This window comes from Mauremys mutica, chromosome 6 (genome assembly GCF_020497125.1).
Source record: "Mauremys mutica isolate MM-2020 ecotype Southern chromosome 6, ASM2049712v1, whole genome shotgun sequence".
Taxonomy (NCBI): Eukaryota; Metazoa; Chordata; order Testudines; family Geoemydidae; genus Mauremys; species Mauremys mutica.
Genome location: NC_059077.1, coordinates 22,455,756 through 22,482,460, shown reverse-complemented (window position 1 = coordinate 22,482,460; position 26,705 = coordinate 22,455,756). Strand labels below are relative to the sequence as shown.

The following is a 26,705-nucleotide window of genomic DNA, read 5'->3' as shown; positions in this document are numbered from 1 at the left end:
GAACCATAGTTCTTCTGATATATTGTGTTGAAAGGAAGAAAAAGGCTATATTTCCAAAAATGGCCTGGTTTTGTGCCTCAACAACTTCCATGCACAAAGAAATAATAGAATATACATAAAGTAAGAGTCTGTTTTTTAAAGGTATTTAGGTACCTAAAGATTCAGATAGCTGCCTAGTGGGATTTTCAAAAGCAGCTAGGTGCCTAAGTCCCATTGATTTCAATGGGAGTTAGGCACTTGTTAGCATTTTCAAAAGGGTGTTAGCAAGTTAAATGCCTAGCTGCATCTTCAGAAGCCTAACTTTGGAAATCCTGGACTTAAATCCTCTTGTTCATGCAAATTGAATGCAAATTTCCTGTGTGTGTGAACATTGTGTCATTTGTGTGCAAAAGCAGTATTGTGCAAAAACTGCATGTACAACAGGGGCTGGTTTGAGGCCCTTTTGAATAATTAGCCCTGAAACCCAGTGGGTTCATAGGTGTAATGTTAAAAATATTAGACTCAGAGTTTCTAAAATTTCATTTTGGAGGTTTATGGGAGGAAGTGGGTTTAGTACCTTACTTTGATGTATGAATAATATAAAGAAACTCTTGATAAGGGCTTGAGGTGGGCACACATGGAAAACCATGGCTGATGCACAAGCAATTTAATATACCCCTTAGATATCATTTAAATCTCTTTCCTTAAGATCCTTAGGGCTGGATCCAGTGTTAATTACACAGATAATACTTCCAGTGATATAAACACACTAATCTATCTTATGTAGATGTTGTGAGGAGTTAATTAGATAGTATCTGGCTTCAGTGGGAGTTTTGACTGCATAAAGAGCCAGATCCATTGTGCAGATCCCACAGAAAGTGGCCCCCACGTCTGGTATAAGAAAGTAATTTGGCTCTGATCAATGCAAAAAGAGTAATCTGGCATAGTTCCCATGCCACTGTACAAAAACGTCCTAATCGTTTAGTTCACAAATTGTCAAAGAAGAAAATGTTTGTGTCTGTGTGCCTTGAGAATGCCTGTTAACTTTTACACAGAATTCTTGGGCTAGGGCAAAATGCTTCAAGGCAAACGACTTTAATCTTTTACCAGGGTTTCAGATTCTGTCACTTCTCATTTCTCAACAGAAACCCAGTTGTCCCCTATAGGCATTCTTTGAAAGAGAAGTCCTATTATCTTGTTATTGAGGGAGGATTTCTCACTCTGTTCCTCTCCTTTCATGCAGAAAGAAATACAGAATAACTATTGAGAGACGAAGTCAACAGGAAGAGTGTAATGTGGGCAAGCATCGGCAGTTACGTGAAGACTCGATTAGATCTCATTTTTCTGCCGCGTAAAGAAGAAAAAAAAATCCCATTCTTCCTGAAAAAAACTTTAGGGAAATGGACAAAACCAAAGACATCAGTGTAAAAGAAGAGGCTCTTGAAGAACTAATTCTTTAAGCAGTAGAGTCATTTTATCTTAATTTCTTTCAGAAACTCAGGAATGATTTACTAATCACATTATGCCACATGGCCTTTCATCTCGTGGAAAAAAAAAAGATAATTTCACATTGTAGGATGTTCTTAGTGTTTTGAGAGGGTATTTTCTAAAACATTTATTGAGGGCAGCAGTTTTGTGCTTAGGGCTGGGAATGCTTCTTCCTGACCCCTTCTTTTTAACTCCTAGTTCTTCCTTTCTTAGCTGCATCACAAGCAAGGATATCAAAATGTGGTTTCAATGCTGCTTTGCCATTAAAATAAAAATGTCTTCATTATGGGCTTCCTGCATTATTGAAACCAATTGGCCACTTTGCCATGGACCTCAGTGGGTGCAGGATTAGACCGCTAGAGTTTAATCTCAGGAGTTGGTACTTGAGATGTAAATAACTATTGAGAAAGTAAAGAAGGTGGAAACACTCAAGTCATTTTTTCATTGCACGTACAGTATCAAAATCAAGACAGGGAATACAGAGACTGAATCTCTTCTCACTTATACTAGTGTAAGTCAAGAGTAGCTGCATTGCAGTCAGTGGAGTTTCACTGGTATGAGACATAAGCAAGGGGAGAAACAGAACCCTAGAGTGGATTTGCCTTTTCTTCAGCCTGACATATGCTTTTATATTGTAACAAAACATCCCAGAAGAGTCATCATCCTTCTCTCTCTCCACCATCATCACCTCTTAGAAAGGCTAGTGCAGTACCTAAAGGGCCGGCTTCTGCTCCCATTGAAGTCAATGGCAGAAGTGCCCCTGATTTCAGTGAGAGGAGGGTACGATCCAGACTCTGTAAATATTAATGATAGGGGGGTGTTTGTACAGTAACGGTAATTCAGAAGATTTTTTTTTTTTTTTATAAAAATGACATTCCATGCTAGCATTTTATTTTTAGGTATCTTTATCTTGTATTTTTCTATTAGAAAATGTCTATTTTTGCTTTGGTAAAATTAAAAGTCAAGGTGAGAAGGTTTGAAGAAATATTTTTACAGTGTGAATAATGTACACAGGAAGTCATTGATGTAAATAAAAGTTATTTTGGTTTATGAATATTAACCAGATTTTTTCCCCTCCCTCTTTCCCAAGCATGTGCAGAATGCAAATAATTAATTAGCTAAAGTAAAATGCAATTGATTAATTAGTTGTAAAATTGCCAAAAATTATTCAGATTACAAATTTAGGCCCTAATCCTGCAGACACTTAACTTTACACACATTCAAGTCAATGAGACTGACTACTTACATGGGTAAAGTAAAGCGTCCGCAGGATTGGGGCTTTAAGATGCTGCTGTGGGGCCTGATCCAGATCCTGCTGCCATTGGTATCTCTGATAATTATCTCCTTAATTTTATCATGGACTTCAATTGGAGCAGGACTGGCTCTGTTAAAAGTAGGTTATTTTATACTGTATATAGAAAAGTTCTTAACACTTTCTAGTCAGGAAATGTAGGTATTATTTAGAATGCCTGATTTGGAGAGTAACCGCTCTAAGAGTATTGCCTGAGAGAGAGAAAATTTACTAAGTTTGTGAATCCTTTGGTTTATCCTGGCAATTTTTCATATTAAGAAAACTTTTCTTTAACAGAGCCCTTAAAACTAGACCCTAAGGCAGTGGTCCCCAAACTGGGGGGAATACCCTCCTGGGGTGTGTGCGCACAGAGGAACATCTGGGGGCAGCACAGCAGGGCCCATGCCAGCCCCTACCAGGGGGCAGGGAGGGAGCTCCATCCAGCCCTGCTCTGCCCCCAGTTCCGCTCCAGCCCCAGTTCCTGGCCACAGCTGACACCCTGACTCCACTCCTGGCCCTGGCCACAGCTCTGCTCCCGGCCCTACTCTCAGCTGCTGGCTCCCGCTCCTGGCCCCAGCTGCGGCTCCCAGCCCAGCCACAACTCCACTCCCGGGGCGGTGCAGACACATTCTATTACTGGCAAGGGGGAGAGCGCGAGATGAAAAGTTTGGGGACCACTGCTCTAAGGGCCAGATTCTGCCATCATTTACACTAGTGTAAATCCAGAGAAAGTGCACGGAAGTAGCTTACAGTAAATGGAGAGCAGAATTTGGCCTGATTTGTTTTATTACAGCTCTCTATTTTTTCAGTGTGTGGACAGATTTTGCTGGTGTGTTTCATCTACTTTTTTCTAAAATATGTATCTGGGCATGCGGTTTACTGCCTGCATTTGTGAAGTTCTGTCTGATTCCTCAGGCATCGAGGCAGGGGTCCATTCTTGGAGCTGCTCCAGAGTAGATCAAAGCAGCTGGAAACGGTGGATTTGAGACCTTAAGGATTCCCTCTCATTGGGTAGCACAGAGTAAGGTAGAGGCTCTAACATCACCCATTTCACAGTCCAGGTCTGCAGTGTGTGTCTGTTGAAAAAATGACATGGCCAATGCACCACTACAGCCCAGTGAACTTTGGCCACTAGAATGGCCCCCCTCAAGCCATGAACCACCAAGCTTGGCATAGGTTAGAGAAGAATTCACATTGCTCTAGAGCTGGCTGAAAAAAGTTGATCAATTTTTTGGAAAATTTCTAAAAAGTTTTAGTTGAAACTGATTTTGAAAATGTTAGCAACTTTTTTTACTGGTTTCAAACTCAATTTGTTTGTCACTTTTGGAAATATTCAATTTGTTTTTTTCCTCTTTTTCTCTCATTTTCTGTTTTGCTACTGAAAGTAGGGAAAGAAAAAGAGGGAAGGAAAAAAGCAAAAAATAAAAACCAAAATGTTTTTGTTGTAAACCAAGGGCAGTTTAAAATATTATATTTTTCCACAAAACAAAACATTTTGTTTGCTGTGACATACATGGGAGGCTGGTCTATTGTCTCCCGCGAGCTGTCTCCCAGATCACAAACACAAAGGTGGGCTCAAGCTGCATTTGTCCTCATCACCTGGTCTTGTGCCAAGCACAGTTAAGTCCAGGTAGAGGATCTGGGGTAATTAACAGGACAATTTTTGATCACATGATCTTGTTTCAGCTAAATGGAATTGAGGAGAAAACAGAAAAGGGTAATTAGAGAGTCACTGTGAGGCTGAAAAAAAATCATGCAGCCCTGGATTATCTGTATGCTTTTAATCACAACCCTAGATAGCATTGCCCAGGAAGTCCCACCAGCTGGGGCTCCTGTGCAGGACTAGCCACAGCTTAAAGCACCACAACCCACTTTATTCACTTCCAGAGGAGGCACCATAACATTGGGAGCATAGCAGACTGCTGTTGGAGGAATGCATGTTTAGCTATTTTTTTAAAATCTCTGTCCTGTGTTAGTAATAACACCTTAAAAATTGTTCACTTTTAATCATCTAACATTACTTTTTACCACTGACGTGGTTAGTTTATTTTTTTACATTTTTCTCAATTAGGACAAGGAAAATAGACTAGTCAGTCTCCCTCTCTGGTTCTCCTGCAGGAGCTTAGGCTTCAAATACTGCAGGGCAATGTTTAAATTCAAACAAAAAACACTGATTTTCAAATAAGTTTTTAAAGAATTCTTTGGATCTAAGGGGCTATACAAGTAAATAAAATGTATTGTAAAATGTGGGTGTCAGAAGCTTGTTTAACCAAAACCTGTGTTTGTGGCTATCCATATATAACAATAACAACAACTAATCAACATATAAAGGCCACAAATGAGCCCAGCACTTTAGCACACAAACTTAAGCACAGCCGTACGTGTTAAAGTGATATAGTTAATAGAGGATTCATACATAATTTTTTTTTTTGGTAGCAGTTAAAGATGTTGGGGAAAGCTCTGCTTTCAGATATATGCCTAATGCCCATTGGCTGTCTGAATATCTGCAGGCAGAGTTTATGAGTACAGGAGCTTTAGTTTAAATGACACATTTCACATGAGAAAGTTGAAGTATTTGCACTGTGCACATCTCTGTTTATAGAAATATTAGGCAGAAAGGAGTTTAAATGTGTGTGGTCTTTTATTTTCAGACATCTTCGAATACGGAATGAGAATGATCCCGTAGACCATATGCAGGCCAAATTTCTGTTGAAGTCAATAGAAATGTTGCCAGTGAAAGATTTCAGGACTGGACCATCTGAAGGGGTTAACAAGTAGTGCAATGGGCTATGATAGTGTTCTCTCCTCTTGGGAATCACAAGAAACCTATGCACGTCTTTTTGGCCTTAATTCAGTCTTAAATTTAGCATGTCTGTGAAATGGAGACCATTCCTTTATATTTTACCCATCTGGGTTAAAGGGGAGGCTTTGGTGTTTTACAAGGATATTATTGACTTTTCATCAGGAAAATAATATTGCCATGACTTGGAGACTTTCTTGGATTAGTGTTTAATTATGAAATAACTGTGTAGGTTTTTTTTTTAAATCCAGAATTGCTTCTTCCAGAATGCACATTTCAAAATGCCTCTGACTGGTGTACACCACATTTAGACCCTACAAAAATGACTTTTAAAAGGTGCTGGACTAGAGTTCATTCAAAATTTCTCATTAACCACTAATGTTAATATTTTGCATCGATCGCAAAATACTCTGAAGAATCTGACACTGTTAAAGTTTATGTGTTAAACTACAGCACATCAGACGTCTTTCATGGATTCATTAGGTGCTGAAACTTCAGAAGGTTAAAAATCCTGACTCGGTGTAAACTGTTGCTTGGTGTTTCTATTGTGTGAATGTTCCTACCAGACACTTGAGCAAGCAGAGGAAATGTACCTAATAAGGGATTTTAAAAAATCTTGTTTTAATTGTTAATTTCTTAATCTAAGATGATCTGCACAAGGAATAACTGCACAATTCTCTCACACCAAAGTATGTAATCATGGGTTTTACAAACATTAGGCCAGATCATCAGCTGACATTTATTGGCACAGCTACATTGACTTCAGTAGAGTTGCACTGATATTTACCAGCTGAAGATCTGGTTCATTTCTTTGACACCTTATCCCCTATGACCCACATGCATGGGTGTTTCTCCGTATAGTATAGGAGGCACCACTAAAAATCCAATGTAACAGTTACCACATAGCGGTATACGAGATCATTACAGTTTTTCTTTGTATTTAGTACATATCTGGGGTGACTGTGGGGTAACGATTGGCAAGTGTTGACTGTTTAATGCTTCTACTGTAGCAAAGAATTCAAGGAGTGGAAAGGTCTGTTGGGAATAGAGAATTAATAGCTGCACAGTTGAGTTGAGGGAGAAAAGAAAGAGAAACTCAGGGACTGATTGTACGCCCATTGATGTGCTACTGACTTCAGTGAGAGAAGGATTAAGCTCTTGCTTTCTGCACAGGATGCGGTCTATATTTTTTATAGTTAAGCTCAGAGGGCCAGCCCAAGGACTATTCACCAATTAAATCCCACTTAAGACCTCAAAATATGGCTTAAATTGAATTTAAGTGGCACATAGGACTTGGGCTGACCCTCTGCCCAGGGGTGAATCTCACCTCTAAAACTAAGTGCTTACCTAAATAAGAGTGTTTATTTTATTGAGCATGTCTAAAAATATAAAGCCCCAGGCATTGGGGCAGAATGCTGAGAGGAAGGTGATGGGATGGATTTGCTTTGTTCCTTGTGCCTAGTATGTAATTATCGCGAAACAAAGAGGACTCAGGATAGAGACTGTGGAAGTTAACTTTGTCCCCTTTTTTGGGATGTTACTATTCATTATCAATGTAAAAATACTGGACAACACAGAAATGTAGTATCAGTCTAGTAGAAAATGAATGGAAAGCTGCACAGTATATTGTACTGATGTAAGTAGAACTATATGCATATAATGTGATTTTATTTATTGTTGTTTTTGTGTAAAGGAGAATGTGTATTCATGACTGTGGATATAACCTCTGTTTTGTGTGTGTAATGTATTTCTTTCTTTTACAAGTTGGTCATTTAAAATATCTACATTCATCAGTGCCCACTGATTTTAATTGTGTACATTTTTTGTAAACACATCAAGGCGGCAAGAATATCACATATCCAGAGTATAACAAAATGTTCCCATTAAAGAAATAGAAATCTGATAGTGTACATTTTCCTGCTCTGTTCTCATCACCTGTTGATTTTATTGTTGGTCTCTAATGTTTGGAGCCATCAGAGTATAGTATGTTAATGATAAAAAGATTCTTCTGATTTAACTTTTTACACATCTAATGAAATCCTGATTTTAATAATGACTAGGGCTTATCAAAGGTGAAGTATTAAATAAATCCAGTAATTGATTACACTGGGAGTCATTTTAATTGTTTCAGAAGAAAGCTACCACAACTGTGTCAAAGTCCAAAAAAGGCTTTGATAAATAAATGTAAAATGTTTGATACATTTCTTGGATTCTCCAATGAGATATAAAATAGAGACATGATTATTTAAATCAACCAGCTATTAAACCTCTGTGTGCAAATTCTTGCAGTCAGGCAAAACTTGCACTGAAGAATTTTTCCCAAGAATGGACTGCAGGATATGTATCAAATCTCTTACATTAGTGACTGTATCACTCTGACACATTTCTGGGATTTTAAAATACAGTCATTAGGACATCCTGTCACTCCTGGTCTACAGCCTTCTTATAAACATACATTTGTATGTTGCATCAATGTTATGGTGCAATCCAAATTTAAAGCCAGTTATTGAAACCATAACAGACTTTGATAACCTAAAACAACTTGAAAATGAATATGAGGAGTCAACATCTAATCCATATTCACATCAAAATAAAAGACTTTGAGAATTTACAGGAGAGAAGGTTTAGATATGTAACAGCCAACGGAGTTACCAGGGCCATAACCAGGGTAGGCCGAGCAGGGCAGCCACCCAGGGCCCAAAGCTGCGGGCATGGAAAAATTATGAAAACACAGTAGGGAGTGCAAATAGGCTTGCTCTCTCCAGGCAGTACAATGACTAGTTGTGACTCTGTGCAAGTCTATGGGCAAACAAGAAAAGGGTAAATGAAAGCAAAAAATATAGGCCCAACGAGGTCCAACAATTGAACACTTTGCACTACATAGTATCTTTTATCCATGGATCTCCAAACAGGGCACTAATATTAATTCTTTCAGCACACCTTTGATACTGATGCATATTATTCAATCAATTTATAGGGATGAGTAAAAATTCCCAAGGGCTGCATAGCAATTTTTTAGGCTGTTTTCTAAGAAAAAAACTATCCCAGGAGAAAAATGGGACTGCATTGTTCCCCTGCTCTGGTAATTCTCTTCTCACCTCAATCTATGATGTGCCATTTTCTAGTTATTACCCAGTAACCTAATTCCCCCAATCTAGTGTCCTATCAATTTCAGGGGGCTGCCAAGTGGTTCATTCTCCCCATACTTGCCAAGATACCGGGGCTAACTATACCCCTTTCACTGGGCCCTGTGCTGTGATGATGATGGTAGGTCCTTTGGGGCTTTTCTACAATTCATGTCCCAGATTGTACTATGTACCAGAAAGGTGCTAACCTCACAGGAAGGGAATGAGTGAGAAGTCCAGTTCTCTTCTGACTCTTCCATCCCACACTTTGAGGTGTGATGCATAAGAAAGGACTTGCTGAAGGATGTAGGTTTGGGATCATTTTGAGGGATGGTGTTTGGGGTGTAATACTACTTTAACCAAGCCAGTTTGTTTAAATTTCTATTTATAATTTCTCCGATGATCCTAACCAACTGCTTTGACCCCTTCGTGCATAAAGTCTGAAATTGTCAACAAGAAATGCAGAGTCAAGTTGTTTTTACATAGTTCTATACTGGAGCTCTTTGAAGAGCTAGTAATGACATTTTATGGTTATACACTGGAAAGTCAGGGAGTCAAAACTGGGCAGTAACCAACCACCTTGACACGATAAACACGAGGAGCAGGGCCTATTGCAGGGAGATGGGCAGCATGGGGAAAGTGGAAACTAGGCCTGGCTGTGAGACTCCCACAAGATTTAGATAAGCAGATGCATTTTTTGATGCCTAACTGGACTGAAATAAGCCTCTGAACCCTTTGAGATTCACCCAACACCAGTTATAAATAGGATAATGAATCATGACATTGAACAGATGAAAATGTAGGCTGGTATCAGGAAAAATTGCAGAGCAGTCTAGTCTACTAATCTCCCAAATTTTTGTTGCTTCAGGTATTTAAAGCAAAAGCCTTTGAGACTACGCAGGAGGGGAAAATCCTGCAGCAGCACGTGGGAAGGCAAGATGATCTGATTAGTTATCATTTCCATCTCTGATTCCCCATTATTTATGGGCCAGGATACATTCAGAGGAAAGCTCCAAATTAGTGCTGGAGTTGAAAGCAGCCTGGATACTGACAGAGTGATCTGGGGGAAGCACACAGGAAAAGGGAGACAGGGAAGAGAGGGATCTAATTTAACTAAAGCAAGCCACACGCGGGTATAAAAATTTCCAGTTCCATTTGGGAAGAGAATTGAGGTTCAAGCTCAGGAGGATTGGTTCACAAATCTCAGCCCAGAAACCCATAATTTCTTGAATATTTATAGATGTGCACCACAAGGCAATAGCAAATATCTTAAAGGCCTCATTAACAATTCCCTCTTTTGTCAGATCCTGGAGATTAAAGACATTAGGAGCTATTGACAGTTCCAGGACTCAATATGCTGCTATATGTTCTCATCACCTGGGCCATGATTGGCCTGAAAATTCCTTCCCCGGTCCCTAACTGCAACTGGACCAACAGATTTTATCAGCACCAGCTAACATTGAGTTTCCCACTTCTGAATTTCCCCTTTCTGGACCTAGGAAATAAATGAAGGATGAATAACATTTCCCAACCTTGAAAGTCTATGTGTGAGCAAGAGGAAGACCTGAATTTCCATCACACTCTCTTTTTATTTTTCATTGCTCATTTTCACCTTCAGATCATTCTCTATTTTTCCCTCTTTCCTTCTCCTCCTTTGTGGTCCTCCCATGCTTCTCTCCCTCCCCCTTTCCTTCTAATTTTCCTCAGCTCTCTCTCTTTCTTCAAGGTATTTCTGATTTTCAAAAGGGTCAATCTGGGTGCTGTAGAACCCAGAAAGATGTCCTGACAGTACCTGCAGCCAAAGACAACCAAACACAAGCTCTAATGGCCTTTTCTCTGTTTGGATTCACTGGAGTGGGAGTCAGGAAACCTGGATCTATTCATAGCTCTGTCACTGACATGCTGCATGTTTCTCCCCACCTCTGTGTTTCTCCTCCCTCTCTGTCTGTCTTGCAGGGGGTAGTTAGGGGATAGGGAAGGGGGGTGGATGGGGCAGGGGTCCCAGGGGGCGGGCCATGACCCCCTCGTGGGGTGAGGAGGGAACTGGTTGTTAAGATTTTGGCAGCTCAACACTGGCCGGGGGTGGGAGGCTGAGGAGGCGAGCGGGCGGGCAGTGGCGGGGGGTGAGTATGTGAGCCGGGGGGCGAGAGGGGGGCTGAGAAGGCGAGCAGGGGGGCAGATGAGCCGGAGGAGTGGGGGTCTGAGGAGGCGAGCGGGCGGGCATTGGTGGGGGGGCAGGTGAACTGGCGGCAGGGTAGGAGGGCTGAGGAGGCGAGTGGGCAGGCAGTGGCAGGGTGGCAGGTGAGCCGGCAGCAGGGGAGGATGGCTGAGGAAGCGAGCGGGCGGGCGAGCTGGCGGTGGGGGAAGGGGGCTGAGGAGACGAGCTACGAGTCGGTGGCTGACCTGTTCTACTGATCTGGTCTGGCTCCCATCCCCTCTCCAAGGGTTGCAGCTGTCTGGAGGTGCTGCCTTCCACTCCTTCCTCAGTCACACCTCATTCATTCAACAGGGCAATTGATTACAAAGTGGGGGGAAGATCTTATTCTACTTCTAGCAAAAAAACGTTTTTCTTTTACCTTAATTATACTACCTTAGGGGCCCGCTATAACATATTATCAAGGTTCAATACCTCTGTTTCGGCGGGGCGGCGCTGGGGAAGGACTAAGTGTTTGTTTCCGTGGGGCAGGCAGCGCTTGGGGGGAGTTGTTTTGGGGGGGCTGGGCAGCACTGGGGGGGGCGTGTTTCGGCGGCGCGAGCGGGGCGGGGGGGATTCGGCCCTCAGCTGTTTTCTTTGGAGTAATATGGCCCTCACCGCTTTACGAGCTAAGGTCTCTCCTGTGCTGAGTAGAGTGAAACAGTTACCTCCCATGTCTTGCATGCAACACTTCTGTTAACACACTCCAGAATGATATTAGCCTTTTTTGCAACTGCATCACATTGTTGACTCATATTCAATCTGTGATCCACTATAACGTCTTATCATATGGATTATTTTCACGTTCTCTTACTAGGAAGGTAAAATAAACCTCATTTGGGTATTCTGAATCTTTTTTTTTTTTTCAGATGTTGCTGCCTTCTCTCTGAACTCTGTCCCTTCGACCCTTGAGGAAAAATTAAAATCTACACTGCAATCTTGCAACCTTCAGCCATGCCCAGGCCCACCCATTGACAACTTGACCTTAAATACAATTTATTGTCAAACATATGCTGTTATGAGTTCATGTCCAGCTAGAACATATTGTACCTAACTTAACAACCTTACACTATCAACAAGAGGGAGGAGGCGAAGACATGCCTTCACATTCCTCATGACATCTGTGCAATTCTTCTTATTACCATATGGCTGTAAAATGTAAAATCATATGCTGTATGGTTTTTTTTATTATCTTTAGAATTGCACCTCTATGCACAACCAACAAGGAAAGATACATGGCAGACAAAAACTGTAAAAGTGTGGTAATGGTTCCCTCTTTGTAAATGGAAAAAGGGATCCACAAAACAGTAACTAAACCATACATCACTGCAGTGACAATGAACAGCACCACCTCTCAGAGAATGTTACATGTTACTTGAGAATGTAACATTCTCAATGGCAGCTCCATTTTCCTTACAAAGTAAGTTCAGGTATTTGACAAAGCCCTTTCTTTTTCTATTGTTGAGTTAGTTAAATATTCAGGTTGAGTCACTATAAGTGATGGAAGTGGGGCAACACCCTCTATTTCCACACATCAAAGTACCCTGGTTGATCTGAAATGTTTTCAGATTCTTTGGTGGAAATTTTGAACAGTGATGAGTTAAAGTTTGTGCAGCATTTTTTACATGTATGTTGGATCGCTCTGTTTCTGGTTGCCCAATTTGACACACCTAAAAAGCACCTGATTTTCACCTCTGAAAATCAGGGTCCTCAAGTGCCTCAGATTGAGGCATCCAAAAATCACTACTCACTTTTCAAGAACTTGACCTTTGTCTCCTCTCTTTCTGGTAGTTTCATTAACTAAGACTATTTCCATAAAAGTTACATATTGAGAGGCATGAACCATAGTAAAGGAATTGTGTGTAAAACTTTAAAAAAAAGAAAAGCAGAAAATGATTTTTAACTCAAGTAAATAGTAACATATAAACCTCATACTCCCCCTCGTTGATAAGCTAATGGTGACTCATTTATTCTCCCTACCCTGTTGTTGCATTGATATTGTTACCTATTGACTTGAAAAAGGACATTAACCCTTTTGTGGACATCACAAATGCAACATGATTGTCTTGTACTCACATTCAGAAAGAGATCCTAATACAATGCTCTGTCAGAACATCACACCTCAGTTCTGCGGCTAGAGTGGGTGGGATGCCACACATGCAAAATACTTAATTTTTACAGTGATTCTGAGGCTTTAGTTTTCACACCTTGTTCAGCCTCACTCCTCCTAGCAAGCCTTATTGGATGGAATCAGGCTTGCTGATAAGGAGTATCTTCCCAGGAGGATGGTGGAAAGCTAGTAAGTTTTGAGGACCAGTTCATCTGACCTTGCTGATGAGCTCCCCACAGCTCTAGTTACAATGTCCAAACCAAGAAGGCAATGTCATGCCAGCTGAATGCATACTTAAAAAAAATCCAATCCAATTTTACCAGAGTTAAACCAAAAAGGCAAAAGGAAACCAACAATTGATCAATGTAGTCCATGCAGCTCACATCGATAGCATGTTGATGCGCAAGAACACTGATTAAACGTTGCTTGGCTGTTGATAAACCTTCAACGTTGAGTTGTAAGACTTGAAGTGAGGGCCAGATGGTATAAAAACCATGGGATTGCACTGTTTTAGAGTTACCAGAAGTGGCAATACTGGGATTCTTCAAGTATGAACATGCAGAATTCAGTTTTCTAGGAGGATCATTACCTTCCCTGGACTGTGCCAGATACTGACAGGTGGTGCAATGAAAATGCTGATCCATTGCCACTGAAGCATGAAGCATACCCAGTTTATTTAGGTGTGACCCTCGACTGACCACTGACATACAAAAATCACGTAAGCAAGATAGTAGAGAAGGTCAAGACATGCAACAACCTTCTCAGCAAACTGGCAGGTTCTTTATGGGGAGCAGATGCTCCAACTCTAAGGACCTCTGCCCTTGCCATCTCAGACTCAATAGAGTACTGTATGAAGTCGGTTGGCATACATCAAACTTGTTGACAAGCAACTCATCTCAACAATGTGCATCATCACAGGAACTCTCCAACTGACTCATCTTCCATGGCTTCCAGTTCTGAGCCACATTGCTCCCCCTTACATCAGGACAGAGATTGCAGCTGGCAACTTAATTGAGAAGCAAGGCTGGCCTTACCATGAGGCGAACTGAGGCGGCCGCCTCAGGTGCCAGACTGCGGGGGGGAGGAGGGAGAAGGGCGCCACTAGGACCCAGAGTGTAGAAAATTGTGTCTGCTGTTGGTGCATATGTATTCTCTCTGCTCTAGATGCACAGAGATGGTGAAGCGCTGTGCTGGAGGAAGAAGGGCACAAGAGACATAACAGGTAGGCAGGAGAAAAGGTGAGAGGGAATAACAGAAAGCAACAGGAGCTGCAGGGAGAGAGAGGAGAAGGGGGAGCCTCTTATGTACCTCTCTAGCACCCCCAGGATCCTGGACTGATTAACAACAGCTTCTCAGGGAGCTTCCTGTTTCCTGCTGCTTCTCTGAACCCACTTGAGAAGAACAGGCAGTCAACTGAAGTAGTAGGAGCCAGTTAGGCCATAAGACGCTTATATCTTCCCTCACTCTGGCCCTGCTACCAGCCTGCTTATTTGTCCCCTTCAACTGAGTGTTTAGAGCCACTATAGCTAGCACAGAACAGCAGTCCTGAGTGAGAGAAGAAAACACCCCTCTGGGGCAGCATTCAGAAAAAGAAAGAAAGCGAAGGAAGCTTTTCTATCTAAGCAGGAAGGCGCTCTCCTGAGATACATAGACACAAATGTTCATCGTGAGCCTTCTGGCCCCAGTGAGGATGTGAGTAGTGAGGAGATGCCTGATCTTCCAGTTAGTCAGAGTGCAGGTGACCTGGCAGCTACTGCAGCCATGGGCGCCAACTTATATGGGCTCTTGGAGCTAAAGCCCCAGGAATATTCATAATCAGGGGCTCTGCTCCACCAATATTTGGAGCTAGATTTTTCCCCCTCCCCGGAGTTTCCCTGCCTGAATGTAAAGAGAGCGCACATTGCGTCTCTCTCTCTCTCCTTTGCTGCTGCTGCTGTAGCCTAAGGGCTGCAACATTAGCATAAGAGGAATGCATTGCTAACTACTTCTGAAGCACTCAGGAGGGGGAGGGGAGTGGAGGGGGCCTCCCCTCTCCTGTCCCTACCTGGAGGAGACACAAACGGGCCAGGAGACAGACATCATTCACCTTAGGAGCTGCTGGGGCTTCCGTGAGTGTTTGACCTATGATTTTTTATTATGTTTGAGTGTTTGACCCTATGATTCCCCCCCTGCCCCAGCCCCAGTCCCAGCCCCTACTCCTACCCCCAGTGAGGCACAGCAGGCTGCACAGGGGAGGCAGAAAGCCACATGTGAAGGCAATGCCCCTCCCCCAGCACCCACCAACCCACCCGCCACAGGAGGGATGGGAGAGGGAGGCTTCCTAGACCTGAGCAGCTGGGGCTTGGGTGAATTTTATGACACCCTGCTCCCCTGCCCCATAGCCACCACCCTGCCTACCCCACTTCTGCCCCATGCTGGGCAAGGGGCAGCCCCATCCCCCATCCACAGTGAAGTTATGGTGAGGGGCAGCAACATGGAAGGCCACCTGTGCCCCCCCCAAGTACCCATCATAGGGGAGGGGAGTGAGCTTTCTGGACCTGAGAGGGGCTCTAGGAGCATGTGCAGAGTGTGTGCGCCGTGGGGGGCAGGAGGGGTCCCTCCCCTGGAGCTTGCTGCTGCCAGTGGTGGTGATGGGGAGTCCTCTCTGGCCCTAGCCCTGGGGCAGCCTGTCTGCACCCCAAGTTCCTCATCCTCAGCCCTGCCTCACCCCAAAGCCTGCACCCCCAGCACCGAGCATGCTCCTGCACTGTGAACCCCTCATCCCCAGCCCCACCCCAGAACCCTCACCTGAGGGGAAAAACATGCAACTTAAATTTGGTGGTCAGTTTGGAGTATCATTGTATTTAGCACAATATTTGATTATTTTACACCCTTCAAAGTATGTAACTGGTCGTATACAGGTGTTTTCTCTGAATACTGGCTGTGTGCCTCAGTTTCCCCAATGCATTTCTTAAGGCTCTAGATGGTGGGATAAGGGGGTGTGATTGTTGTAAAGCCCTAGAGGGCCAGTGTGATGCCATCTGCACAGAGAATGGCTGCAATCCTGCCTCCAGGCAACTGATGGCCTGGGCCACTCTCCTGCAAGGTGCCAACTGAAGGTTTTGGAGAACAAGGAGATCAGGTGGCCTCCTAATGCTTGGAAAAGAGACAAAGGCCAGAGGAGGGAGTGTCAGTGCCTGTGCAGACTTCCGGGAAGTGCATGGTGTGAAAGGGGATGCTGGGATGCTTTGGAACAACTCCATACAAAGCCAGTCAGGACTCTGGGGGAGCCTCCTCTCTGAGCATACTGTCTCCAGGGCAAGAAGCTTACACCTTCCTGGGTCTGACCTCGGAGCATTCAGCATGCCCTTCCACACTGTGCACTTTCCGCAGCGAGTCTGCCCAGGCAAGTCCTGGGGCAACCAGAGGTCCCTGCACCCCAACTCCACAGTCAGATGTGACTCTCAGCCAGACAGTAAAACAGAAGGTTTATTAGATGACAGGGATACAGTCTAAAACAGAGCTTGTAAGTACAGAAAACAGGACCCTCAGTCAGGTCCATCTTGGGGGGTGGGGAGCCCAGACCCAAGTTCTGGGCCTCTCCCGATTTCCCCAGCCAGCTCCAAACTGACACTCCCTCATCTGGCCTTTGTGTCTCTTCCGGACAAGGAGGCCACCTGATCTCTTTGTCCCCAACACCGTCAGTTGGCACTTTGCAGGGGAAACTGAGGCACCCACACAGTATTCAGAGAAAACATTAAGAACATTCCCACTTTGTCACAACAGGTGCAACAAAATTTAATACCGTATATTAGGTATTAATAGGCAAGTGCTGCTTCTGACTTTCCACTTTTAATTGACCCTTGTAATCTTGTGGTGCTGACGCATTGTAGCTTCATTTTATATCAGCTTACAGGGTGAGAGCGGGGGGGGGGGGGACGGACCACCATTTTGGGCCCCACCAAAAATTATACGAACCTGCCGCCTATGACTGCAGCATCCATATCTCCATCTCAAATGGATGTAACCATGCACATTCCTGAAGAAAAGTGTAGATCAGAGAAGAGTGTGGTGGAGGCGCAAGAAACAGCTGCTGCTAAGTTTAGTTCCTTAAGTCTAGATGATCCAGGACTCTGGACCCACTTGAGCAGTAGCCTGAGGGACTTCCTTGTACTGCATGGGCCACAGCAAGTGAAAAACTTCATGTTCCCCAAAGACAATGAAAATAGAAGTTTCCATCCAACACATTACTGGCATGAAATCCCCAATGGTGACAAAGTGGAGAGGCCATGGCTTATGTACTCAAAACCCCACAATGCTGCATACTGTTTTTGTTGCAAACTCTTCCAGTCTAATGTTCCAGCCACAGTGGGTTCTACAGGAACAATAGACTGGAAAAATCTGGCTAGAAATCTGGCATACCATGAGAAGGCAGCAAATCACCAGAGAGCATTCCATAGGTGGAAAGAGCTTGAGATGAGACTAAGGTTAAAGGCCACCATAAATGATCAGCATCAAGAGAAGATTGCATCAAAGTCTATTTATTGGCAAAATGTTCTGAAAAGGCTTAATGCCACTGTGAGAATGCTTGCTACCCAAAACCTAGCACTGCGTGGCACTTCAGATCAGCTGTATGTGCCAAACAATGGAAACTTCCTTAAAATTGTGGAGCTGATGGCTGAGTTTGATGCTGTATTCCAGGAGCATCTAGGAAGAGTGACCAGCCAAGAAATGTACACACACCAGTACCTTGGAAAAACAATTCAAAATGAGATCATACAGTTACTGGCAACAAAAGTCAACAGAAGATTGTGGCAGATCTGAAATCAGCAAGATATTACTCTGTTATTCCGGACTGCACAACTGACATCAGCCATATGGAATAAATGACTTTAATGGTGCGTTTTGTAACAAAAACAGAACCTAGTGAAAATGTCCCTGCAATGGTGACTGTCAGAGAGCATTTTCTAGAATTTATTGACATTGATGATACTACAGGAGCTGGTATGACAAATGCACTTCTTAAGAAGCTGGAAGATACTGGAATTGCGATAGCTGACATGAGAGGTCAGGGCTACGATAATGGTGCCAACATGAGAGGAAAGAACAGAGGAGTACAGACACGGATCTAAGTGTTAAACCCTTGAGCTTTTTTTGTCCCATGCAGTTCTCGTTCATTGAACTTGGTGGTCAGTGATGCAGCATCAGCTTCTAGTGAGGCTGCTGAATTTTTTAATGCAATTCAAAGCATCTACGTATTTTTCTCTGCATCAACTCATCGATGGCAAATTTTGAAGCAACATCTGGGAACATCCTCTCTGACACTGAAACCACTGAGTGCGACATGATGGGAAAGTCGAGTGGAGGCAACAAAGCCTATCAAACACCAAATTGGGCAGATAGATGATGCCATAGTTGCCATTATGGAGGATAATGCTATGATAGGAACTGTTCATGGAAGAACAGTGGCAGAGGGAAATGGAATCACCAGAAACATACATAACTTCAAATTTCTGTGTGACTTAGTGTGGCATGACATACTGTTCAAAATAAATGTTGTAAGCAAGAGACTCCAAGGTGCTGACCTTGATATATCTGGAGCAATGGAACAACTGGACAAAGCAAAGTCAGACCTACAGTCTTACTGGGATTTCAAAATGTTCTGAAGAGTGCACAGAAGTTGGCAGAGGAACTTCACACTGAAGCTATTTTCCTACCCATTCAAAACCACAAGAGTCACCGAAGAAGACGACATTTTGATTATGAGGCATGGGATAATCCCATAAGAGACCCCAAACAACAATTCAGAATTGAATTCTTTAACCAGGTGCTAGATTGTGCAATACAATCAGTTGAAGAACGTTTCATGCAGCTCAAGGAACACTGCAGTATATTTGGGATGTTGTATGATATTCCAAAGCTCCTCACTATACCCGAAGAAGACTTATACCAGCAATGCAGGGCACTAGAGACAGTGTTGACACATGATGAGATGCATTATATTAATGTGAGCGATTTAAGTGATGAACTGAAAGCCCTTTCAAGATACATTTAAGCAGGATCAACTCCAAAGGCTGTTCTGGAATATATGTGCACAAATAAGATGACCACCCTCTTTCCAAATGCTTTTGTTGCTCTGAGCATACTTCTAACACTTTCTGTAACAGTTGCCAGTGGAGAATGCAGCTTTTCCAAGCTGAAGTTAATAAAAACACATCTACGCTCCACAATGACAGAGGAGAGGCTGGTCAGCCTTGCAGCCATCTCAATAGAGCATGAGCTGGCCCAGACTGTGGACTTTCAGGAAGCAGTTCAAATCTTTGCAACCAAGAAAGCATGGAAAGCACCACTTTGATTATTCAAACATAAAAATGCCAGTGTTTACTATGCAGACAAGAAAAGTTACATTTGCTGTTCAAGCATTTGAAAGTTAAGTGTTACTTAAAATTTTTGAACAAGGCATTTTAAGTTGTTAGTTCTCCTTTATTGGGGTAGGTAGCAGAGCAGTACCATGAGAGGAGTACAACAGGAGGAAGGCAGAATTGAGACCTTTCAAAGTTTTGGCCCAAGGGAGGGGAATGGGGGCGTCATTTGAGCTCCCTGCCTCAGATTCCAAAATGTTGTGGGCCGGCCCTGTTGAGAAGGTACATGCCAACCCGAGCTTGCCCTTGTTCAACGACCTTTTTAGTCCACCAGCTACACATCTTTCATCAAGACACCCACTCTCATCAAGGCTGCCATGCCAGGCTGTGACAGCAGAGTCCCTATGGTAGGAAGACCGGTGCTTAACACCAACCACAAATCAGTTCCTCATCACAGACCCTACTGCTCACCCTTCCGGCTTCAATCTGCCATATCATCAGTGGACTCTTCTCAACTGATTTTGGACTGGGCAAGGCCTCTGTGCAGCCAACCAGCACTGTAGGGGTCTTTGAGACAATCCAGGCTGCAGCTGTGGCACAGATCAAACAATGAACACATTGTTGAGGAGTGCCCGCTAGCCAAATTCAGTGGTGGGCTCCGAGAGCTCCACTTGGCCACTAAGAATGCTATTGCTTGGCTTGATGAATACGCAAACACTAAGTACATAAATATAGTCTATAGTTTAAGGAATACACATGGGTTCCTCACTAATGCTACGCTATTACATAGTAGCGTCTGTGAGTAACACTCTCTATCATCTCCCATCAGAGGTGCTGGAACAATTTGTATAATAGGAGTTCTGAAAGCCATTGAACCAAACTGTAAACCCTGCATATGATAGAAACCACTTCAAGCCAGGGAGTGTGGTAGCAACCCCCAGCACTCTTGGTTCCAGCATCTGCAGTTGCTAAGAGACTCCCTCCAAATCTGGCAGATAATTACTTGGTCTCATTTTTCACACTTTCATCACCTCTTGGCTGGATTACAGCTATGCAATAGCCCTGAGCACAAAGCCTTCCATGCATGGAAACTCCAGCTAGTACAGAACATTGCAGTGCATCTCCTCAGCAACACAGATAAGGTGAGCACATCACACCTGTCCTCCACCCAACACTGGCTTCCCATAGAATTTTGAAACAAATTCAAGGTCTTGGTTCTTACCTTCTAGGCACTCCATGGCCTTGGCCCAGGATATCTAAAAGACCAGCTAGAGCTAAAGCTCTGGGATGGAGACCATGGCTGACAACTCCATTCTTCTGGCACAGTGGAACTCTCTACAATAAGGGCAAAGCTTGTCTGTGCAAAAAACAAAAATGTATTGGGGGCAGTCCTGTACTCTGTAATGAACTCCCTCAGGAATTAAAGGACCATCACAAACCCCACCATTTTCTGCTCCAAGTGCAAGGCACATTCCTTTGACCTTGCCTTCTCTAACTTAAAATTGCACCACAAGTATATGTAAAAAAAACCCACAAACCTAAAACCATATGAAAACAAGACACTCCACTGCACACTCTTCTCCCCTGGGGAAGAAGATGAGAGGACAAACAGTACATGACAGATGGTAGTCCCTTTGCTTAATGCACTACTTGAAGGTGCTCAGACACTGTGGTGATGAGTGTGATACAAGGACCAACATAGAACAGAATAGAAGAAATGTCTATGTTACATGTTAACAATATGCTGGACATAGCGCTTCATTATGTACCAGTTGTGCTTCATTATTACACCCCCCTTCTGGGCATAAAATATTATTCAATGCTATTGGAAGTGTGTCCCCTCTGTGGACTTACTGATTTGCACAGTTTCCACTGTTTGGAGAGGAAACCAATACTTGAAAAGCAACATTTATCATGGAAATTTGGTTCCTTTGTTTATTTTTTTTTATCAAGTCTAATACTCAGAAAGAGGAGCACATTTTATTTTAAATAGGGTCTGAACTTCAGAAATGGTTCCAAATGTGCTCTTCAGTGGGGTTACAACTACTTACACCAGCTGTGAATCTGGTCCAGAAGATAAAATACATACATACAAGATTTCCCATAAACTGTTATAGAACTTGTCATGTAATATTATCAAAACCAAAACCACATTTTTTGTAACTGAGAATACAGAATTTGGCAAAAAAAACCCACATCTTTTAGAGGACATATTCCAGGTTTTGAAGGATCTGGATGTCTATCGGGTTCTTCTCCATTTTTTCCCAATTGGGTAATCACAAAAGAAAAACCTTTAAGAAAAGCTAGTTGAAAATTTTTCATCAAAATTACTTTTGAGGAAAATTGGGTTTTCAACTAATCTACATTTTTCACAAAAAGTGTCTGCTTTCCAAGGAAAATGTTGATATTTCACCAAAAATGAAAACAGAATTATTTCAGCTAAAAACCAAAATATTTACATTCAAAATAACACCACAGTGCCTTATGGGAGTTGTAGGTCACTTGCCTCATATTCACATTTCTTCCAAGCTCTGGGCTCTCTGTAGGGTTTGAACAGCCTGGCCAGTTTTTTTTATGGGCTTGCCAGTTGCCAGAAAAATAATTTACTCTGCCAGGTTTTCTTTACATGGATCTAAAGATTTGCATTATCATCACACTGGGATATCTAATGTTAAAAGTTTCTGTGTCCAGCTAAAGATGCAGTTTAAGCGATAACAGATCAAAACTGTTGAAAATACAGCAGGTGTCCACCCACCAATACGCAAGAGCACTGCGCGTGCGTAGAGGAGAGGGTTTGAGTTGCGCGAGAGTGAGGAGATGTGTGATGTTATCAATCACTATATGTGCTCTCTCTCTAGATACTATAAGTGGCTGTCGAAGGGGCAGGGGAGAGTGCAGAATTGCCTTGTGGTTGGGGTTGCCTGGTGTGTGGGGGTTTTGAATTTCAAAAGTGCTAACCCTTGGTCTCTGGCTGTAGGACATCTCTCATTATGCACCACAGCCAGGGATTCCTATGATACGCCCTTCACCAAGATGGGAAAAATAGTGCATCATGGGAAATACAGTCTGGCCAGAGAATCCAGTCAATAAAAGAGAATGGGAACATAGCACACTAGAACTAAAACTTCCATGAGGCACCAGAGCTCCATTTTGAATTGAAATATTTCAGTTTTCTGCTGAAATATTTCTCGCAAAGTCAACATTTTCCCTAGGAAAAAACCCTTATTTTCTGACCAGCTCTACTTTTAAGCAAGCAGAAAACTTAAACAGTAAATTTTACTTTCCTGGTAAACTCAAAGGAGAATGCCTAATATCTAAGGACCCAAATTCTGCCTACTTTATGATGGATAATAATTTACTCCACTGTAGTCCTATTGAATTCAGTGAGATTATTTGCATAACACGGTCCTCATGCAAAGCCCATGGAAGTCAATGGAAGATTCCCATTGAGTTCAGTGGCCTTTCAATCAAGCTCTATGTTACTTCTCAGTGTGAGGAATGGCAGCAGATTCAGGCCCTGCTTTTAAATTGTCCCATGCTCTGACAGGAATTTGTATCAGCTGATCTGGATACATTGCACGATAAAAATTCTGAATAGTATTATAGACTGGAGTAATTGCTTTCCTTTGGCACTGAAGCAAGCCGAGGATAAAGACAAGAGAAATAAATATTTTTGCAAAATACATTCTAAACAATGAACATTAAATCATTTTTCCAGGAGTGCGCACAGTAAAAGGGACACAAAAGAAAATTGTCACAAGTTTCTTTAATTCAGAATTTCTCCATTTAATTTTTACATTCACATTGTATTCTAAAATCTCTTGCTTCCTAAAATCAGTAACTATTAATGTGTATTTAAGTCTCCACTGATTTAAGCAGCGGATTAAAAAAAAAGGGCAGACAGGTCTGTTTTTTAGAATCAGAGGTATCTGTTGTGAAAAGATGTCAGTTCCCAAATGTTCACTATACTATGCAGATCTGTGTACCTAGGACAGGTTTACAGATCAAAATCCATCTCCCCAGGGATTTACAGCAACTTGTAAATCTATGAGGAATTTTTCAGCAAAGTTCTATGTCCTAATTCATTCACTTATGAGAGCAGATTTGTTCTAATGTTCTTTAAAAGGGGGTGTTTTAAACTACATCCTTTCTCCCCCCACCCCCAGTTTCATAAATTCAGAGTGATATCATTTTATCTACTTTGTTAGATTAGATCTGTTCATAAGGAATTCCCATGACTTTTGTGTTCTTATCTGACATGAGAAACAAGACACAGAAAGCCATTGAGTATTCACTGTAGGTTCTTTTCTCAGATTTGTTGCTGAACGTACTTTTCACCCTGTAGCACAGAAGCTTGTGTCAGCAGTTTAAGTGACTGAGATAATTATAACTAAGGATGCAAGATCTTTATCTGTTTTCCACATTAAAGTACTCCTGAACATCTAAAAAAGTTTCCATTTTTCTGAAAAGAATACTTGTTTTATTTCATTGGAAATTACATAGGAATACACAATACAATAAAATGTACATTTCCTAGCTCAGTATATAACTTCAGATTTTGACTCAGGTTAAAATAAATAGTAAACCTTTGGTGATTTCACAGCCTCTTTGCCTGAATGGGTTACTTGGGGCTAGATTGCTATGTAACTATCTTTATTCCCCCTCCCTCCCACTTCAGTGCTCCAGTTCTGCCCTTGCGGCCCTCTCTCTCTTTCACCTTCACTTTCTTTCTCTCTCCATCCTTAGATATTTTTTCTTTCTGTTATGAAAATCACAGCCAATGCTTTGTCGAAACATCTTCCAGTTCCACTCTCTGAATATCAGAAGCATACTGAAAATGATTTCACTCTTCATACCATGCTTTCCACCACAATATTAGCCCCCTGGAAAGTCCAAGAATGTTGTAGATGTAGTTACGGTGAGGAAGTAAATGATATAGCTAGATCCAGGTTTGCAGAAACAGTGCTTGTAGCCCTGGCCTAAGGAGTGTATCAGGGTCATGAGAAAGCGGCCAAAGCCCTGCCATGCTCTGGCAATCCCAGACTGAGAAATGACCCCTGAGGGCTATGATAGCTTAGAGTGATTTGGAACAACTTTGAGATGCTCTAAATTACACAAGGGATGCAGATGGTCCCCTCCCAGTCAGCCTCAGGATTCGGGAAGATTAAAGTTTCTTAATAACATGATTGCACACACACACACGCTGTTCAGGTGCACGGATCAGAGCTCTAGCACCCCTGAAAAATTGGTCCAATGGGACTAAGCATGAAATTTAGGCCTTTCAAAATTGGGCCCTAAAATTCAAACAGTACTTTGTTAAATCAGGCTTTTGATACTGTTGTCACTTCACCATTTTAAAGGGCTTTTGTAAACCGTCCTCCCTTCTATTCTGTTCTGGTTCTTACACCACTTCCATTACCATGGTGTGCAAATGTGTGCAGAACAAAAGATGTGATTACATTGTTTTATCAATACATGATATGATACTGGGCAATTGTGACCGGCAATTAAAATTACATTGCTTCTCTCTCTTTGTAATAACTGTTTAAAAGTGAACCAAAAATATTATGTTAGCCATCTGTTAATATTAGTTTGAAAAAAATAAGTGATAAATATTTTTGAGCAAAGTTATTTCTAAAGACATAGGAAATTATCTCCATGCAGAATTCTTGACTACAATTTGTTTGCAAGAGGACTTTTCTGATGTTCTCAGTAGGCTAGGAAATGCTCCTGGAGAGCAGAAGCACCCTTTTTGAGCTTTGAAAAAAACAATTATATTGTATCATCCTGTGGTAAGATCTATACTGCCAGGGGAAAAATATATCCAAATATGTTTTTTTCCATAGGACTCTTGGGAGAACACAAGCATGAACTCATGAAACCCAGATGCCGAAACCACACAGAAGCCAGAGTATGTTGTAATTGTGATAAATGATTTCCTATCATTCTCAGTTAGCCTCAAGGCTTCCCAAGGAGATTTTTTTTAAAGTCTGAATCGATATAAAAAAGCTAACCTACTGTACAGCATTTGCAAAGCATTTGGTATTTTTGTTACTCAAGAAGATAGGAGAGTAAACAAAAGGAAGAAAGAACTCACACAAGCCATCAAACTGCTATTTACACAGGAATAAATTTAAATGTGATCTCCAGGGTAGGTTTTTTTTAAACAAACTTTGAACTGGATACTGGGTTCACTTATCCAGAAGTAAATCAGGAATAAGTCCATGAAGCTAATGGAGTCATGCAGGTGGCATGCACTCATAATCAGGCCCGTTATTTTTATTTATTTAATCACCACCTCTCTAAGAACAGGAACAATAAAGGAATTTAACAATCACAAATCTCTGGCACCATGCCAGCAAAGCACTTTAAGCACACAAATAATCCCAATGAAGTCAAAATTAAGGATAAGCACATGCTTGAAATATTTGCTGGATGGTGCCTAAATGCAAAAGGCACTTGGTACTTCAGGAAGAGACAAGAACTCATGAAACCACTGACTATCAACAATTTCTTAGGATTTATACCACTAACATGGAAATCATAACCTGATCCACAAAATTTTGTTCATTCAGTTTTCTGGACTGTTGCTTTTTTCAGTATCTAGTGGATGTTCCTTGTTGGACAGCACATTCTGACAGGGGGACCCTTGTTAATTTGTTTTCCTCTCTCCCATTATTTTACCAGTTAGTTTGATGAGATATTTTAAAGGTTTGGCTCTTGATTTTTAAAAATCATGAGGAAAATCTGCTAACTGATGTTTCTGACCATTGATCTTCTATGTCAAAAAAATAGCTAAATAAACATCCCAGGGGCCTGATTTCTCCTGTTTCTTAAAGCAGTGTAAAGCAAGAGTAACTTCATTAAAGTCAGTGGGGTTACACTGGTGATGTGAGACAAGATCCACCGTGTTTTCAGCTTGTGTACGGGTGGTTGGTTCTACCAACAGGTGAACTCAGTAACTGCTGCAATTGAGAAAAAACATTCCTGAAAGTGACATGTAAATAACCACCCTTTTTCTCTCTAATCTCATGGATAAAGAAGTTGTGCAAGTCTTTCTATGACTAGTTAGCAATTAATCTTATTCCAGAGGAGGGTGTGATCTGCCACTGAGGGCTGTATTGCTTCTGTTATGTCGAATCAGAAATATCAAGAAGGCAATAAATTAAGAAAAGAATAGTTTGTTTGCTGTGACTTTTGCTCATGAAACATATTAGGAATACAGGAATTGTCATACTGAATCAGACCAACGGTGCGTCTAACCCACAATCCTGCATTCCACAATGGCTACATATTTCAGGGGAAGCTGTAAAAACTTCCATACTGGACAATTATAGAATACCCTGCCCATAAGGGAAGTTTATGCCTAGATCCCCT

The 26,705-nt window shown here is 42.1% G+C and overlaps 1 protein-coding gene and 1 long non-coding RNA gene across 8 annotated transcripts in view; one reads left to right on the top strand and one right to left on the bottom strand.

The window, feature by feature from the left end:
• Positions 1-2,488, top strand: part of NPR3 (natriuretic peptide receptor 3) — a 58,361-nt gene extending 55,873 nt beyond the window's left edge. Inside the window, exon 8 of one of the 3 annotated variants that reach the window (XM_045020481.1) lies at positions 1,223-2,488. In XM_045020481.1, the coding sequence (XP_044876416.1) occupies positions 1,223-1,334 (112 nt within the window). In that variant the 3' untranslated portion in view covers positions 1,335-2,488. The remainder of the gene's footprint in view (positions 1-1,222) is intronic. The other 2 variants (XM_045020480.1, XM_045020482.1) reach the window with 2 other exon arrangements.
• Positions 1-26,705, bottom strand: part of LOC123372412 — a 375,513-nt gene that overhangs the window by 94,900 nt on the left and 253,908 nt on the right. The window lies entirely within an intron of this gene.